Source organism: Pogoniulus pusillus, chromosome 35 (genome assembly GCF_015220805.1).
Source record: "Pogoniulus pusillus isolate bPogPus1 chromosome 35, bPogPus1.pri, whole genome shotgun sequence".
Taxonomy (NCBI): domain Eukaryota; kingdom Metazoa; phylum Chordata; class Aves; order Piciformes; family Lybiidae; genus Pogoniulus; species Pogoniulus pusillus.
This window is the reverse complement of record NC_087298.1, coordinates 764395-780236: the sequence shown is the minus strand read 5'-3', so window position 1 is coordinate 780236 and position 15842 is coordinate 764395. Positions and strand designations below refer to the sequence as shown.

Below are 15842 nucleotides of genomic sequence, written 5' to 3'. Positions count from 1 at the left end.
GTGCCCCACCGGAGCAGCAGTCTGCAGCACCCTCCTTGCTCCCAGGGGTCCTGCTGTAGCCCAGGCACGAGGCAGGGGATCCTCTCTGGAGGGAGCACTGGGGAAAGACAGGCCACAAGGTCTTCTTACAGCATCCCAGCACAGCTCCTGGTGCCAGGCATGTTGGCCAGACCCTCAGAGGGCTGGAGAAATCAGGAGGAAAGAGGTGATGGAAGCCCCAAGGGCAGATGATGCTGCCAGCCCCGGGCAGCCTCCCTAGCAGCTGGTTCAGCACTGTCCATGCCCAGCACGGTCCTCCTCCCGTGGACCCTCTGCACGGCTCCCGGCTTTGCCCCCAGCGCAGTGCTGGCAGCTCACCAGCTCCCACATTTCCTCCCCGCTGCAGCCACCCATCCCCAGGCCCCAGCTGCAGCTCAGACCGCAGCGAGGAGCATCTGCTCCGGCAGCCCCCGCGCAGGCAGCTGCTGTGCCGCAGGAAGCCGCCGCTGTGCCGGAGCAGGAGCCCTGCCGTGGGCACCCACACAGCTCCCCGGGAGGGGCTACAGGAAAAGAAAAGCCTCAGATCAACGCTCGAATTCACCCAAGTGACCTAGAAATCCACCCGTGGTGCTCTGTGCATGAGCGTCGGCTGTCCGAGATGGGCAGAGGGGATGGCAGGAGACCTGGGGGCTGCTGCCAGCTGCTGGGCATAGGGGTGGAGGAACACACTGTGCCCCCTGGTTCTGCCTGGAGCCCCGTGACAGCCGTGTTGGGACAGCAGGATCACACCACCACATGCCAGGCTGTGTTCAGAGGCAGGAGCTGGGCAGGGCTTGGCCCATCCTGTCCTCTGCCCCCTGAAAAAGCTGAAATCCTGCTGCAAACCCAAACTGCTGCCTCGGAGCTGTCTCCCAGATGAGGGTGAGAGGGATGAGCTGGAGCTTGGGCAGCTCTTCACTGATGCCAGGCCCACCTTGTCCCACTGTGCTGCTGAGGGGCAGCTCAAAGACGCAGGCAGTTGTGGTGCCACCTCCTTCTCCTGACCCACTTTGTGTCTCCGCTGCCAGGGTGCCAACGCAGGCAGTGCAGGGCTCTCCCGGGGAGCCAGCAGAGCCAGTGCTGAATGGCACCACAATTGCCAGTCTGCCTCGGCCCCAGCAGCACTGGCACCAGAGCTGCTCCACCAGCCCTGCACCTGCCCAAACAGGCAGAGCAGGACCGGAGAGTGGCTGCATCCCAGCTCTGGTGCGTGCTCTGCTTTCTGCTGAGCCTCACATCCCTCAGGCTCGGTGAGATCCAGCACCAGCTGGGGGAAGGTTTCTGCAAAGCTGCCATTTCTCTCTCTGAGGCATCCCTGTCCCCTTCTGCTTGGGCACAAGGTGTTTCCTAAAGCTCTTCCGTGCATCCTCTCACCCCTGAAATGCAGCTCTGGATCTTTGTAGTCACCTCCTCCTGGGGACAGCAGCCCCCCCGGGAGCTCCAGATCTCCCCATCAGGCCCTGGAAGCACTGCAGGGCCAGAAGGGAGTTTCTGATTTGAGATGTGGCTCCTCCTTTGCCTCGAGAGTCTGTCTGGGACAGTTGCACACCCGGGGCTAGGGGAGGTGCAGTCCCTAGATGAAGAGGGTGGCTGTGATGGGAGCAGGGGCCCCATTTGCCCCACAGTGCCATGGTGGAGTCCAAGCCCCTGCTCAGAGTGTGCCCAGTGTGTTGCTCTGGATCTTGTAGGGGCAGCTTTGCACATCTCCAAGGCTGAAGGTCCTCTCACCACTCTGGTGGGCCAGCATTTGACCCTCGAAACGAGGGAGCTTTTCCCTACGTATCTCCAGGGAAATGTGGCTGGAGTTGCCCACGTCCTGCCTTGTGCCTATTGATCCTCATCCTCTCTCCCTCCTCCCATGAGAGAACTGTGGAGAGCAATGAATTTTCCATGAGCCTTCTTTTCTGGCAGATGAGCAGCCCCAGGTCTGCAGGCAGGGAGCTGGGGGGGGAATGGAGGTCACCACACCCAAGGAGAGATGAGATGACCTCTCTGGCCCTGCTGCCTTGATCTCCCCCCAGTCCATGTGCATCCCTTCTCCTCCCACCTCCCTTCCTACCACCCATGTAGCACCAGCAAGGTGGGCACCCACTTGGCACCCACTACACGCCAAGGGCCCCCAGGGGTGCCCTCAGTATTCACTACTAAACCAAATGAACTGTAATAAGAGTGATTCTATCCCTCTGGCATCTCCTGGGGCTTCAGGAACTTCTATAACCCTGCAGCTGGCCACACCACCACCAGGGCAGCTCTGTCCTGCCCTGGAGCTTGGAATTGCCATAACACCAGGGGTGGCACACGTGTGGGTGGCACTCGGAAGAGCCACAGGCTCTGCAGGCCTTCTGTGCACCATTTTCCTCATGGCAGAGCCTCTGTAGAGGGCTGCAGGCCTTAAAAACAACAACATCCAACCCCCATGGGTGTGTAGTGTGGTGTCAAGGCAGCAATGGTCAGATCCTGGGCACCACCAACCCACCCACTTCTGCTGCTGAGGTGCCAGCTCTGCAGCAGCTGGTGGCATCCTCCAGCAGCCAGCTGGCAACAAGAGGCTCTGCTGGCCTCTTGGCAGACTTTTAAGAGCATTGTGCCTTCAGATTGATGTTTGCTGTGCCTGGGCAAGCTGCAGACAGCTCCTGCCACAGTGTTGGTGGAGCTGGGTGGCAGATGAGAGCTGCTCTGCTTTCCTCTTCTGCTGGTGTCTCTGCTGGGCTGTTGTGGGGGCTGACAACATCTCAGCCAGGCCAGGAGGGTCTCAGGCTGGGAGGGTGGCAATTGTGGCACCTGGGGAAGAAGGCACAACCCCAAGAAGATGGAGCATGGAGTGATGGAAGATGAAAATACTCAATATGCAGCATGAGCACCACTCCTGTCCCAAGCCACAGCAGGCTGGGTTGTCCCTCTGGTGACACTGAGCACCTGGCCCACCACAGACCTGCTTAGAAGGCTGCTCTCTGGAAAGCTGAGATGAGCTCATTTTAGTGGGTGAAGGACCTGTGTGATGAGTGATTCACCAGCACCAAACAAGACCAGTGCAGAAATGAGCAGGCAGTGTGAGCTTGCAGCCCAGAAGGCCAGGGGCAGCCTGGGCTGCATCCACAGCAGTGTGGCCAGAGATGGAGAGAGGAGATCCTGCCCCTCTGCTCTGCTCTGGGGAGACCTCACCTGCAGGGCTGGGCCCAGCTCTGGAACCCTCAACACAGCAAGGACATGGAACTGCTGGAGAGAGTCCAGAGGAGGTCCACCAAAATGCTCAGGGGGCTGGAGAAGCTCTGCTACAAAGACAGCCTGAGGGAGCTGAGGTTGTTCAGCCTGGGGGAGAGAAGGCTGTGGGGAGACCTAATAATTACCTTCCAGTACCTGAAGGGGACTACAAGAAGGCTGCAGAGAGACTCTGTGCAAAGGCCTGCAGGGCCAGGACCAGAGGCAATGACTTTGAACTAGAGCAGAGCAGGTTGAGACTGGATGTGAGGAACAAGTTCTGCACCAGGAGGCTGCTGCAGCACTGCAGCAGGTTGCCCAGGGAGGTAGCCAAGGCCCATCCTGGAGTTATTCAAGGCGAGGCTGGACAGGACTGAGGGCAACCTGCTCCAGTGGAGGATGTCCCTGCTGAGTGGAGAGGGTTGGACTGGATGAGCTTGGAGCTCCCTTCCAGCCCAGCCCATTCCACTGCTCTGTGAGGAAACAGGCTGGATCTGGGGAAGAGCTGCAGCTGTGTGCAGGACCTGGGCAAGTGAAGTCTGTAGAGCAGTGAGCGGTACCCAGAAGCGGTGTGAGTCACCCCAAAAGCACCCCAGGTGCTGCTGCCAAAGGCACAGACAGCAAAGCACAGTGTCTGGTGTGCACACCACATCAGGCATCCATTAAGGTGTAAAGAAGTTCAACAAGGGCAAGTGTAGAGCCCTGCATGTGGGGAGGAGCAATGCCCTGCACTGGTCGAGGTGAGGGCCTGGCACTCTGGGAAGCAGCTCTGCAGACAGAGAGGCTGGGAATTACTGCAGAGAGCCCAGCAGAGGCTGCAGAGCTGCTGAGAGGCCTGGAACAGCTCTGTGAGGAGCAAAGGCTGAGAGCCCTGGGGCTGAGAGCCTGCAGAAAAGCAGCCTCAGAGGGGAGCTGAGCAATGCTCAGCAAGAGCTAAAGGGTGAGGGGCAGGAGGATGGTGCCCAGATACAGGACAAAGGGCAAGGGGCACAAACTGGAACCCAAGAGGCTCTACCTGAACTGGAGGAGAAAGCTGTTTGGTGTGAGGGTGCTGGAGGCCTGGAGCAGGCTGCCCAGAGAGGTTGTGAAGTCCCTGCTCTGGAGAGCTTCCAACCTCCCCATGGCACTGTGCTCCTGGGCAAGCTGCTGTGGGTGCCCTGCTGGATCAGGGCTTGGACTGGATGAGCTCCAGAGGTCCCTTCCAATCCCTACTTTCCTGAGATTTGGGATTCTATGATCCTGTGATCCAGGACATGGAGTTCTGGCTTACTCAGGCTCACTCAGGCTGAGTGGAAAGCAAAGATGTGTGCCACCATGGCACAGGGGCAGCAGCAAGCCAGGAAGGAGCTGTCCTGTTAGAACAGGGCATCTCCTCAGGCATTGTAAACCCAGAAGGGCAATGACACTGGGTGGCTGATGCAGGTGATGGGAAGTTTAGGGTTGAATTCTCTTCTGGCTCCACCCTTTGTCTGCAGCAAAGTCTCTCCAGGGCTGCTGTCTCTCAGGCCAAAGGAGCCTTGTGTGACCCAGCAACACAATGAGGTTTGCAGCCAGGAGCTGTTGGTTGCACACAGGGCAGCCCTGCCAGGACCATCAGCAAAGTGATTACAGCAAGTAACCACTCAACTACAAAGAGCAGCTTGGTTCATGTGGGTGGCATGGAGAGAACCTGCTGGCAAAGCTGCTCCTGCACGTCTGGCCAAGCAGAGCTGGGAGCACTCCTTCCAAACCAGGGGCACACTCAGCCTGCTGGAAAGGTCTCACAATGGCTGAACAAATCCATTCTGCTTGCAAAGTCCAGACAGGCACAAGACCAGCACAGCTCAGAGGGCACACAGAGAGCACCCACAGGCAGCACAGAGATGGACCTTTCTGATCACACACCACACAGCAGGTCCTGAGGGGAGATAATGCAGCATGAATGTGTCTCTGAAAGGTCAGAGGTAAAAGCCAGGAGTAAGAACAGGCCAGACCCAAAAGCAGCTGTTACAGATGGACACAGTGGCTGGCATTTGGCAGGGACAACACTCAAGAGCACAGCCACACAGGACTGGCCTGACATGAAGGGGCTTTGGAGAAGGAAATTATCTGGGGGGTTGGGGTGGAAAATAGAGACCTTGCTGAGGCAGCTCAGAAGAGCAAAGTGAAACTCTGCACCTCCAAGGGCAAACCTGGAAGAGCTCTGCAGGTCTCATTAGGGACCAGCATGTTGGGATGGAAACTTGGAAACACAGCTTCTCTAGCACAAGAGTGAACCAGTGGCACTTGCCACCAGGGACTCCATCAACAAGGCCAAACGCAGAGCCCTACACCTAGGCTGGGGTATCAGCACCAGCTGGGGGGTGAAGGGCTGGAGAGCAGACATGGGCATGCTGGGGGAACAAAGAGGACAGGAGCTGTCACCAAGTGCTGCCAGCCCAGCCCCAGCCTGGCCTGGCCTGATCCCCAGCAGTGTAGGCAGCAGGGGCAGGGAGGGGATTCTGCCCCTCTACTGTGCCTGCTGAGATCCCCCTGCAGTGCTGGGGCAGCTCTGGAGTGCTCAGCACAGCAGGGCCAGAGTAGGGCACAGCAGTGCTGGCAGTGCTGGCAGGGCTCTGCTGTGAGGCCAGGCTGGCAGAGCTGGGGGTGTGCAGCCTGGAGAGGAGGAGGCTGCAGGGAGACCTTCTGGTGGCCTCGCAGGGCTTCGAGGGGCCCAAGAGAGAGCAGGGCCTGTTGTGACAGACCAAGGGGGGAGGGTTTGAAACTAAAAGAGGGAGATTGAGAGTGGAGAGAAAGGAGAAATGTTTGACACTGAGGGTGGGGAGAGCCTGGACCAGGTTGCCCAGGGAGGTGAGAGCTGCCCCATCCCTGGAACCATTCCAGGTCATGTTGTTTGTTGTTCTAGCTGCAGATGTCCCTGCTGGTTGGAGGACAGTCAGACTTTGTGACCCTTCTAGGAGCCTAACACAAGCTCTAGGACAAAATGAAGTTCCAGGCTTTTGCTCCAAAGCACTTCCCACATCCCTGAGTGGGCGAGGGAGAGGCTGAGCAGCGCTGCTTGCGCCGGGGTAGAGAAGATCCAGTTCCAGGAAGCAGAGAGCAGCAGCACCGCTGGGGCAACACGAGGATCCCCAGCACCTTGGCACAAGCACCTCCTTGGTCAGCAGAAAAGCTGCCTGATGTCACTGGTGACTGTGCTTTAATGGAGCTGTTGCTTCACTGCTGGCAGAGCGGCACAAGGGCAGCGCGGGGGTGCCCTGCGCCTTAGTAACGTGGACTGGCTCTGCCCACTCCCTTCCTGCCACTGCCTCTGCCCCACAGCTCCAGCACAGCACAGCAACTCCTGCCAGCTGCAGGAAGGTGACACAGAGAGGGTGAGGAAGGTTGCACCAGGGGAGGTTTGGGTTGGGTATTAGAAGAAACTTCTTCAGGGAAAGGGTCCTCAAAAATTAGAAGAGGCTGCCCAGGGAGGTGGTTGAATCCCCATCCCTGGAGGGGTTTAAAAGGAGAGATGTGGTCCTGATTGAGCCCCAGACTTGGTAGAGTTAGGTAGAGGTTGGACTTGATGATCTTCAAAGTCTTTTCCAACCAAGATGATTCTAAGATGAAGGGAATCCCTGTTTAGCTGTGCCAGGTAGCAGGCAGCAGCAGCCTCATGGTGATTCTGGCAGCTGAGCACATCAGAACATCACACTTGGAGGGATTAGAGGCAAAGTCCTTACAAAGTCCCTTTCCCAACAAGAAACCAGACCAAACCCACATCCACTGGCATCATCAAGGGCATGGATGGCCAGGCAAGGGGCAGTGAAGCTGTCTGGTCCCCAGGGCTCAGCCATTCTCCAAGGTCCATCCAGCTCAAGGACTGGGCCCTTGGGGTGATGGAAATCCTTTTGGACCAGACGAGTGTGGACATCTCCTCCAGGCCAGGCATCTGGGTGATGGAGCATGGATGGTCAATTGAGCTGTGGGATGCATGAGGCCAGATGGAGCTGAGCTTTCCCCTGCACGTGGGACTGCAGAGCTGTGCACTGAAACACCTGAGCCCCAGCTTCTGTGCCCATCTCACTGGTGCAGGGACCAGGGGCAACAGTGAGCTTTGGCTGTGCAGTCACAGCACGGCTCCAGACCCCACACACCCCTTGTACAGGGACAAGCAGCTGCCAGGTCTTTGCCACACTAAACCTAGAGGGTCACTGAAGGGATCTGGGCAGGGTCACCTTCAGGTAGAGGGTATCAAAATCCCACAGCCAACCGAGGAGCATAAAGAGATCAAAGGTGGCAGTGAGTGAAATGAGCAGCAAGTCCTCAGCAGCACCCAAAGGAGCCAGGTAAGCCCTCACTGCCCACTTGCCCTGGCAGGGTGGAGGGATGGGTGGTTCTGGCTTGAGGTGGGCATGTCCCTGGGGACACTGGCTGCGAACTCTGGGTCTCAGAGTGCCAGGGAGCTGTGGGGGCTCCACGTGGGGCTGGCTGCCTGTTTGGCTGCCTGCCTGTGGACCTCCCACAGTAAAGGCACCCACGATGGGGGGAGGGGGCAGGCTGGCCTCCTACGTCTCTTAAGGCACAATGTGGGGTGTCCCCAGAGGGCTTCTGTCTGCCTCTGCCGATGCAGGCAGTCCCCAGCAAGACCCCAGCAATGCAGGACGCTCCCCAGCGACCTGGCAGCATTGCTGTTTCGCAGGAGTGGTGCGACCCTCACATGCCATGCTGAGCCCACCTCGGCCCCGGGGCACAGTGGGACTCTCTGCCCCCCTCTACCGAGCTCTGCAGGGATTGGGATGCTCTGACTGCTTTGACCTCAGGGTAGGGGGGCCCCTCCCCCATCCCATAGGGTGCTCTGGGCCTGGCAGTGGGCCGGGGGTCTCCTGGGACACGCCGGAGTGATGGCTCTGGTTCAGCAGCGGGAGGAAGCGGTGCTCGGGGGATAGGGGAGGGGGAGGAGGAGGGGAGAGTGTTGTAACCTTTCCCCGGCTCTGAGCTGCGGGGGAGGCTGGCAGGGTCCCTGCTCCCACTCCCCAGACCCGCGGAGCAGCCTCTCCCGCCCCCCAGCGCGCCGCGGAGCCATTTGCAGCGGCGGTGCTGAGTCACTGCGGTCCCTCCGAGCACCGCGGGGACACGGCCGGGGGTAGGGCCGGGGGGAGGAAGGAGCAGGGCAGCGGCGGGGATGAGTGGGCAGCGAGCCCGGTGGGCTGCGGGGATGGGGGGGGAGGGGTGAGGAGTTGAGAGAGGGTGCGGGGATGAGGGGTGCTGGGTCACAGGGGTACAGGGCCGGGGGAATGCGGGACGGGGACGGCTGGAGTGGGAGGGTGCGGGATGGGGGCTGGGGGGTCTGGAGAGGCGGTAGGGCAGGGAGTGTGCAGGGCAGGGTGGATGCGGAGAAAGAAGGGGGTGTATGGGGGAGGAGGACGCGATGGAGGGGGGGGTGCAGGGGCGAGGGGGTGAGGGGATAGGGGAGATCCGAGTTTGGGGGGGTTGGAAGGATGCAGGGCAGGGGGAGTGAGAGGCAGGTGCGGGTTGGGGAGATGCAGAGTCGAGAGGATGCGGGGATGGGGTTTGGGAGGTGCGGGGCGGAGAGGTTCCGGAGCGGAAGAGAGGTGAAGGGGAGTGTGCGGGGCGGAGTGGGGGGGTGTGTGTGGGGCACTGCGGCCGGCGGGCCCCGGCGCTGCTGAGCGAGAGAAATGTGAGCCGCCTGCACCACTGCGGCGGCACTGCGGGCACCGGGAGGCAGCGGCGCGGGAGCGCGCAGGCAGCGCCCGCGCCCGCCGAGCCCCGCGGGACAGTGGGGCCGGAGCCTGCCCTGCCTGCTTCCTCCTGCCTGACTCCTGCCTGCCCTTCCTGCCCTGCCTGCCCTGCCTGTCTCCTCCTGCCTGCCCTGCCTCCCCTGCCTGCCTCCTGCCGGCTTCCTGCCTGCACCTGCCGGAGGGCTAAAGGGGGGTGCTCAAGCCGCATCCCCCCCCCCCGGGCAGCGCAGCCCGCGCTCTCGGCCGCGGAGTGTTGCATCAGCTCTGCGCGGAGCGGGGGCTCCGCGGCCAGGGGAGCCGGGGGAGGGAGAGCGGAGCCGCGGGGCCGGCGGAAGGTGCCTCCTCGGCGCTACCTGCCCGCCTCCCCCCCCCGCCCCCGGGCAGTCGGTCCCCGCGGAGCATCCGGAGGCAGAGGAGCCGGCGGGAGCCCGGCGCCGCCAGCCCCAGCCCTGCCTTTTGTGGCCGGTCCCCTCCCCGCGCCGCCGGGGAAGCTGCAGGAGGAGGCGGCGGGGCCGTGGGAAGCGGGGCCGTGGAAGCGGGGAGACCCTCCCAGCATCTCCGAGGAGCCGGCAGCTCTCACGGGCAGCGCCTGCATCGCTCTGCCTTTCAGATCACCTTTAGCCGATTGGGCCTCCCAGCCTTCGGCGGGCACGGAGCGGGGCTCTGGAGGCTGACCTGGACACACGACCGCAGCGGGTGGCACGGCGGGCCCGTAATGCAGGTAACGACCGGCAGCTACCGTCCCTCTGGCCGGGCTGCCAGGGGGGCATCACCCCGCGGGCGTGAGGACGTGCGGGTGTGGGGCGTGCGGTATGCAGTGCCGGGTGCGCGGGGGCAAGGTGTAGGGTGTGCGGTGCAGGGCGTGCGGTGTGCGGTGCGTTTGCACATGTGTGTGCGCCTCTGGGCTGCGAGCGGACAGTGCGACGTGGGGCTGGGGGCTGCGGGGGGAGGTGTTTGTGGGCTAGATGCTGTGCGCCGCTGCCGGGTGCTGGGCAGGGCTGTATCGCCCCAGGGGTGCTGGGGGTGCGGGTTACGGAGGGGGGTGCTGAGCCAAGGCTGTGCGCGAAGGGGTGTGCCGGAGCGAGCACGGCACCGCGGCGGCTGTGTGCGGATCGCTGTGCGCGGCAGCGCACTGCGGGTGAGTGGCTGCGCGAGATCTGCGGGCACAGAGCCCCCGGGGCTGCTGCCGTGTGCGGGAGCAGGGATTTACGCCGCCTGTGGGGTGCGGGTGCAGGACGCGGGGTGCGGGCTGTGGGCCCGAGGTAGGGGATGGAGGACGCGAGGCCCGGGCAGGCATCGCGGGATGCTTAGAGGACCCCCGTGTCACCATGGCATAGCCTCCCCACCGACGGACCCCCACTGGGGTCGGGCAGGGATCCAGCCCCCCCCACAGCTCTCGGCCATCCGGGGCTGAACCTCCCACGGCCTCTTGCCATCCCCGCGGGCGGCTGCTGCAACCAGATGGCCCCCTCCGGCCCCCTCCGGCAGGCCTGGCAGGGCTCGGCGGGAGCAGGCAGCGGCTAACAGGATTTGCAGCGTGATGGAGGAGAGAGCCTTCGCCCTCCTCAGAGGAGACAGCCTGGCGACGGGGCTGCCGAGGGAGAAAATGGCCACGGGCTGGTTGCCTGCCCCCCAGCTCCTGCCCCCAAACGTGGCCTGCCCTCTCCAGCATCTCCGGGACAAGAGCAGGGAGCTGGAAAGGGGGAGAGGAAGCTGGAGGGAGGGATAATAGCAGGGACAGATCAGGAGCAAGCGATGGAGGTAAAAATAGATCCACCGAGCAGAGGAGGGGCTAAACGTGAGAGAAAACCCTAAGCAGAGGCAGGTCGGTGGGGAGCCTGCCTGGGAGGGGCCTTGAATCTCAGCAGGCTGCAGGGGGTCCTGCCCTCCTGGACCCCAGGGCAGAAGGGGGACCCGGGACCCCACACTTGGGGCCACTGAGGAGATGCCTGGGGGAAAATACCTTCCTGTTCCCACTTCCTCCACCCAAACATGCAGGCGGATGGACAGGACCTGCAGGGCTTGAGTGCCAAATTGCCGGGATGCAGGCAGGCACTCATCCCAAGGGAGCCCTGGCAGCCGGTGGATCCCTGAAGAGCCTTGGACCCAACCGCCTCTCACTTTTCATTTCCAGTGAGCACGAAGCTGAGCTGGGGACAGAAGTGCTGGGTACAGAGGGGACAAGGTGTGTGGCAGCCCTGGCAGCAGCCCAGGTGAGCTGCCCCCCGGCGCGGGATGTGCCCTGAGCCCTTGCCCCACGGGAGCTGCTGCCGGTGACAGCAAGTGGGAGAGCCTGGGAGAGCCTGGGAGAGCCGGGAAGGCAGAGCAAAGGAATTCGCAAGCGCATTCTTCAGCTCCACGAGGATCCCAGGGCGTGTAAACAGGATTAAAGGCCGGGTGGAGGTGGGGGCTGGGATGAAGAGGGGGCTGCCCCTGGCTCCTGCAAGACCCCCTCGGATTCACCTGCTCTGCGCAGCACCACGATCCTCATCTTGCCATTCTTGACTGTGGCTGATCCAGCACAGAAAGTGCCAGCAGAGGCAAAGACCTCCGAGTGACGGCCAATGGCGCGTTAAGGTCCCTGCGGGGCACTGTGGGGAGCCAACACTTTGATCGCCTCCTCCAAGGCAGGCAGGATGCCGCTGTGAGCCCTGCCTTCCCCTGCCTGCCCCGGCCTCACGCCTGGCACCCCCGGGGCTGGCCGGAGAAGAGGGGCGCTGGGCCTGCTGGCGCTGCCTCGTCTCCCCAGGATGCTCTCCCGCGCCAGCAGCTGCTCCCCATGCTCCTGCTCCGCAGCCAGACCGAGACTGAAAGCTCCGCAGGCTGCCGGCATGTTTTAGCCTCATGCAGGCGTCCCTCGGAGACCCCAGAGCAGTGGACAGTAATGTGAAAACAATACTCATGTCGTGTCTGAAAGGGCAACAGGTCATCATTAAGATGGAGGCGATGAAGATCATCCACCCGGAGAAGTTCTCGGAGCTGCAGGGCTCTCAGCCGCGCTACGCACCGGCCCCGCGCCGAGAGCCGCCCCTCGTGGCCAAGCGTGCCTGGCCCTCCGACTCCGAGATCATCGTCAACCAGGCGTGCGGGGACATCCCCGCCTTGGATGCCACCCCCGGGCCCCTGCCGCTGCCCCGGACTCCCCCCCTGCCGCGGCGAGAGCGCGGGTACCAGAGCCAGCGGAAGGGCAGCTCGGAGGTCTGCTACCACCGGCAGCCGCCGTCGGACGAGGTGATCGTCAACCAGTACGTGCTGCACCCCTCCACGCCCTGCGAGCCCCTCGAGTGCCCCACCTGCGGCCACATGTACAACTTCACCAACAAGCGGCCCCGCATCCTCTCCTGCCTGCACTCGGTGTGCGAGGAGTGCCTGCAGATCCTCTACGAGTCCTGCCCCAAGTACAAGTTCATCTCCTGCCCCACCTGCAAGCGAGAGACCGTCCTCTTCACCGACTACGGGCTGGCGGCGCTGGCCGTCAACACCAGTATCCTCAACAGACTGCCGGCCGACGCCCTGGCCACCAACCCCGTCCAGTGGAGCAGCGACACCGACCGCAGCTGCTACCAGACCTTTCGCCAGTACTGCGGCGCCGCCTGCACCTGCCACATCCGGAACCCGCTCTCCTCCTGCACCATCATGTGAGCCCCGCATCCCTGCCCGCGCCTCCCGCCGCCGCAGCGGGAGAGGACGCCGGAGCGCCGCGGACGGGCCCCTGTCCCTTCTTTGCTGGAGGCACAGCCTGAGGATGCTCTGATGAACGCCCTGGCCAAGGACTGGCATCCTCGCTGGCGCTGGTGGGCGGCGATGGGGATGTTGGGATCTGGCAACAGCCCCCTCCGTGCCAGTGGTGCCTGGGAAGAGTGACACTGGGACAGGGAGCACATCGACTTGCACATCTAGGGACTCCACCTCTCCCCAGGACTGCAGCCGGTGCCCCTGCCCTGCACCGAGCATTTCACCGCGCTCCTTTCTTGAGCATCTTCTCCCTCCTCTCTCCCTGCGGCTCCCAGAGTGGACGCTGGGTCCCCAGCAGAACAACCCTTCCCACCACCCCATGGCCACCGGTGTGGCACAAGGAGCCCTGGAGGTGCACGGTGCCACACCGGCTCACTCACCCAGCACGGGAAGCAAGGACAGGTCCTCAGCTGTGTGCCCCTCCCCCGTCTCTGTAAGTTATTTGCCAAAGCTTTCATCTCAGTGGCCAAGCTGCCACGCTCCCGAGTCGCCGTAGCCATGCCAAGCTGCCGCACTGGCCCCTCGGTTGTGTGCCCACTCGTGGCCCGTGGGCCCCTGAGGAAAGCTCCACTTTGTCCTCGTTTTGGAGGATTCTTTTCTCCCCATCTGTCCCCAGCTGCCCTGTCCCAGGCCACTATGTGTTCACAAAGGCATTGAGCTGTGCCCGTTCTCTGCCACTCTGCCCGGGGCCTTGCACCGATGCCCTGTGGGATGGCTCAGGGGGCAGTGTGGGGTCCAGTACCCCAAACTGCCAGTGAGGGGATTTGGCTGGGCAGGGGGGCAGAGGTCTGGCTCATGCCCATGGTCCCTTCCCCAGCACAGCATCTCTGTTCTCACCCCTGCGCAGCGGGGCTGGCAGGGCAGCAGCCCCCTGGGCACAGTCTTGCTTTCTCCAGGGCACTTGGAGGGGTAGGTTTGCTACCAGAAAAAGCAAAAAATGAACCTAAAACAAAAAGAAAAAGCCATAAATCGCAGGGGCTGGGCACCACAACCACCCTGCCTGTGGCACCAGGGCACATGCCACAGGGTCCCAGGGCACCAGGGCCGGGTGAGGAAGAGTGGCTCACAGGGCCCCCACCCTGTAGGGAAGAGCAGCCCCCAGCACTGGTCAAAGGCCAGCACCCATCAAGGGAAAGGGACCCAACTGTCCCCTCCTGCTCGCCCAAGGCAGCCTGCGATGCCGCCAGCACAGCCCCAGGTGCCACCCTGCTGCCAGTGAGAACGGGGCCTGAAACCGCCTCTGTGTTGCTCTGCCAATGCCTCCTGCTGCTGGTCATGACGATGATGATGTTTTCTACCCGGCCTTGTTCTGACCCCATCAGTCTCCCCAATAAAGATTATATTGGAACGAGTCAGGAGCCAGTGTCTGTGGCACCAGTGGGGGTGGGCACTGGCCAGAACACTGCGCCCTGGCCCTGCTCCATCTGTGGGGCAAGTTGGGTGGGAGATACCCAGGGGAAGAGCTGGACACTTCCTCTGCCCTAGATCTTGGCTCTGGCACGGCTGTGTCCCCCTCCTTGCCCAGTCCATGCTCCTACCACACGTGGCTGACACTGTGAGGTTCCCTGCCCACTTTAGCAAGGGGTCCAGAGCCACACTGAGGGCATTGGATGTGCTTTTCCTCCTCGAGTGATGTGATATACTGGAGTGGGGGGGGTTTGCCAGCCTGGACCAGGTGGCACCACTGGTGAAGGGAGCCAGACAGAGACATGGGCATCAGGGGGCTCCCTCAGCCCCACTCTGGGCCCTGCCATGTGCCTCTCTCTCTACCACCCCCAGTGGCACACAGCAGCCGGCTTGGGCCTGGCATACAGCTGGCAGCTTCAGCAGAGAGCACTCAGTGCCTGCCCCAAGTGGTCCCTGGAGTCCCTGGGATGGCAACAACCCAGCTGGGAGAGGCAGGAATTTCATACAGTCATAGACCCCAGACTGGTGTGGGTGGGGAGGGACCTCTGAAGGTCATCTGGTCCAATTCTGCAGCCAGCAGGGACAGCTGCAATCAGAGCAGGCTGCCCAGAGCCACCAACAACCTCACCTGGGATGGTTCCAGCCGTGGGGCAGCTCTCACCTCTCTGGACAGCCTGGGCCAGGCTCTCCCCACCCTCAGTGTCAAACATTTCTCCCTTCTCTCCACTCTCAATCTCCCTCTTCCAGTTCAAACCTTCACCCCTTGGTCTGTCCCAACAGGCCCTGCTCAAAGCTCTGTCCCCAGCTTTCTGGTCAGCCCTCGAAGCTCTGCAAGGCCACCAAAGGTGTCCCTGGAGCCTCTTCTCCAGGCTGAACACCCCCAGCTCTGCCAGTGTGGCCTCACAGCAGAGCCCTTCCAGCCCTGCCAGCATTGCTGTGCCCTCCTCTGGCCCTGCTGCAGCAAGTCCCTGCCTGTGCTGTGCTGAGGGCTCCAGAGCTGCCCCAGCACTGCAGAGAGGGTCCCAGCAGAGCAGAGCTGAGCAGAGCAGAGCAGAGCAGAGCAGAGCAGAGCAGAGCTGAGCAGAGCTGAGCAAAGCAGCTGGACAGAATTGCTTCTGCTGACCTCATGGCCACAACCTGCAGTAGAAGCTGCCAGAAGGATGATCCTGGGGCAATGCAGGAGCGACTGCAGCAGGAGCTGTGCACACAGGCTGGCACCTGCCCATGTGTGCCCACAGGTGCACGCTGGGGCTCTGTGTGCAGGCACAGCCTCACCAGCACACTGCTGGACCTCAGCCTGTTCTCTGCTCTCCCTGTGGCCATCTCTGCCCTCCCTATGGGCCACTGTGAGCAGCTGCTCTGAGGCATTCCTGGGTCATGGCTGAATCCTGGAGGGTGCAGGGTGGTCTCAGACCCCTTGTTCTTGGCTGCCAGTTCCCTCCCCAGAGGGGTTCTATGCCCACAAAATGAGCCCACGCCCACAGCCTGTGGGGCTAAAATACAACATCAAGAGTGCAGCCAATGCCATCCCTACCCCCACCCCCTACAGCCATGCCCTGGCTCCTGCCCCTACACCCACATCCCCAGCACCCCTCAGGGGTGTGGAGGGCACATGAAGCCCTGGCAGCAGTGTCAGGAGGTGGTCCTGCTGCATCTCCCCAGGGAGGTCAGTGGTGTGGCTGCTTGGGGAAGCTGGGGCAGCCCCAAATGCAGAAGGAGAGTCTCCATCACCCCAAAGGCTCATCCTGAATCTGGGATGAGATC

The 15842-nt window shown here is 62.3% G+C and overlaps 1 protein-coding gene across 3 annotated transcripts; it reads left to right on the top strand.

Annotated features, from left to right (window-relative positions):
- The first annotated feature begins 8223 nt into the window (after positions 1-8223).
- RNF208 (ring finger protein 208) lies at positions 8224-14022 on the top strand. Of its 3 annotated transcripts, XM_064171094.1 has the most exons (3): positions 8224-8320; positions 9547-9657; positions 11071-14022. In XM_064171094.1, the coding sequence occupies exon 3, from the start codon at positions 11781-11783 to the stop codon at positions 12576-12578; it is 798 nt and encodes a 265-aa protein (XP_064027164.1). In that variant the 5' UTR covers positions 8224-8320; positions 9547-9657; positions 11071-11780; the 3' UTR covers positions 12579-14022. The 3 variants fall into 3 exon arrangements, with proteins under 3 accessions (XP_064027164.1, XP_064027163.1, XP_064027165.1); XM_064171093.1 differs by lacking the exon at positions 8224-8320 and having other exon boundaries at positions 8882-9657; XM_064171095.1 differs by lacking the exons at positions 8224-8320; positions 9547-9657 and adding an exon at positions 9999-10074.
- Positions 14023-15842: the final 1820 nt, after the last annotated feature.

Coding starts and splice junctions, on each gene's coding strand:
- RNF208 (XM_064171094.1), top strand. CDS start 11,781: ATGCAGGCGTCCCTCGGAGACCCCAGAGCAGTGGACAGTAATGTGAAA.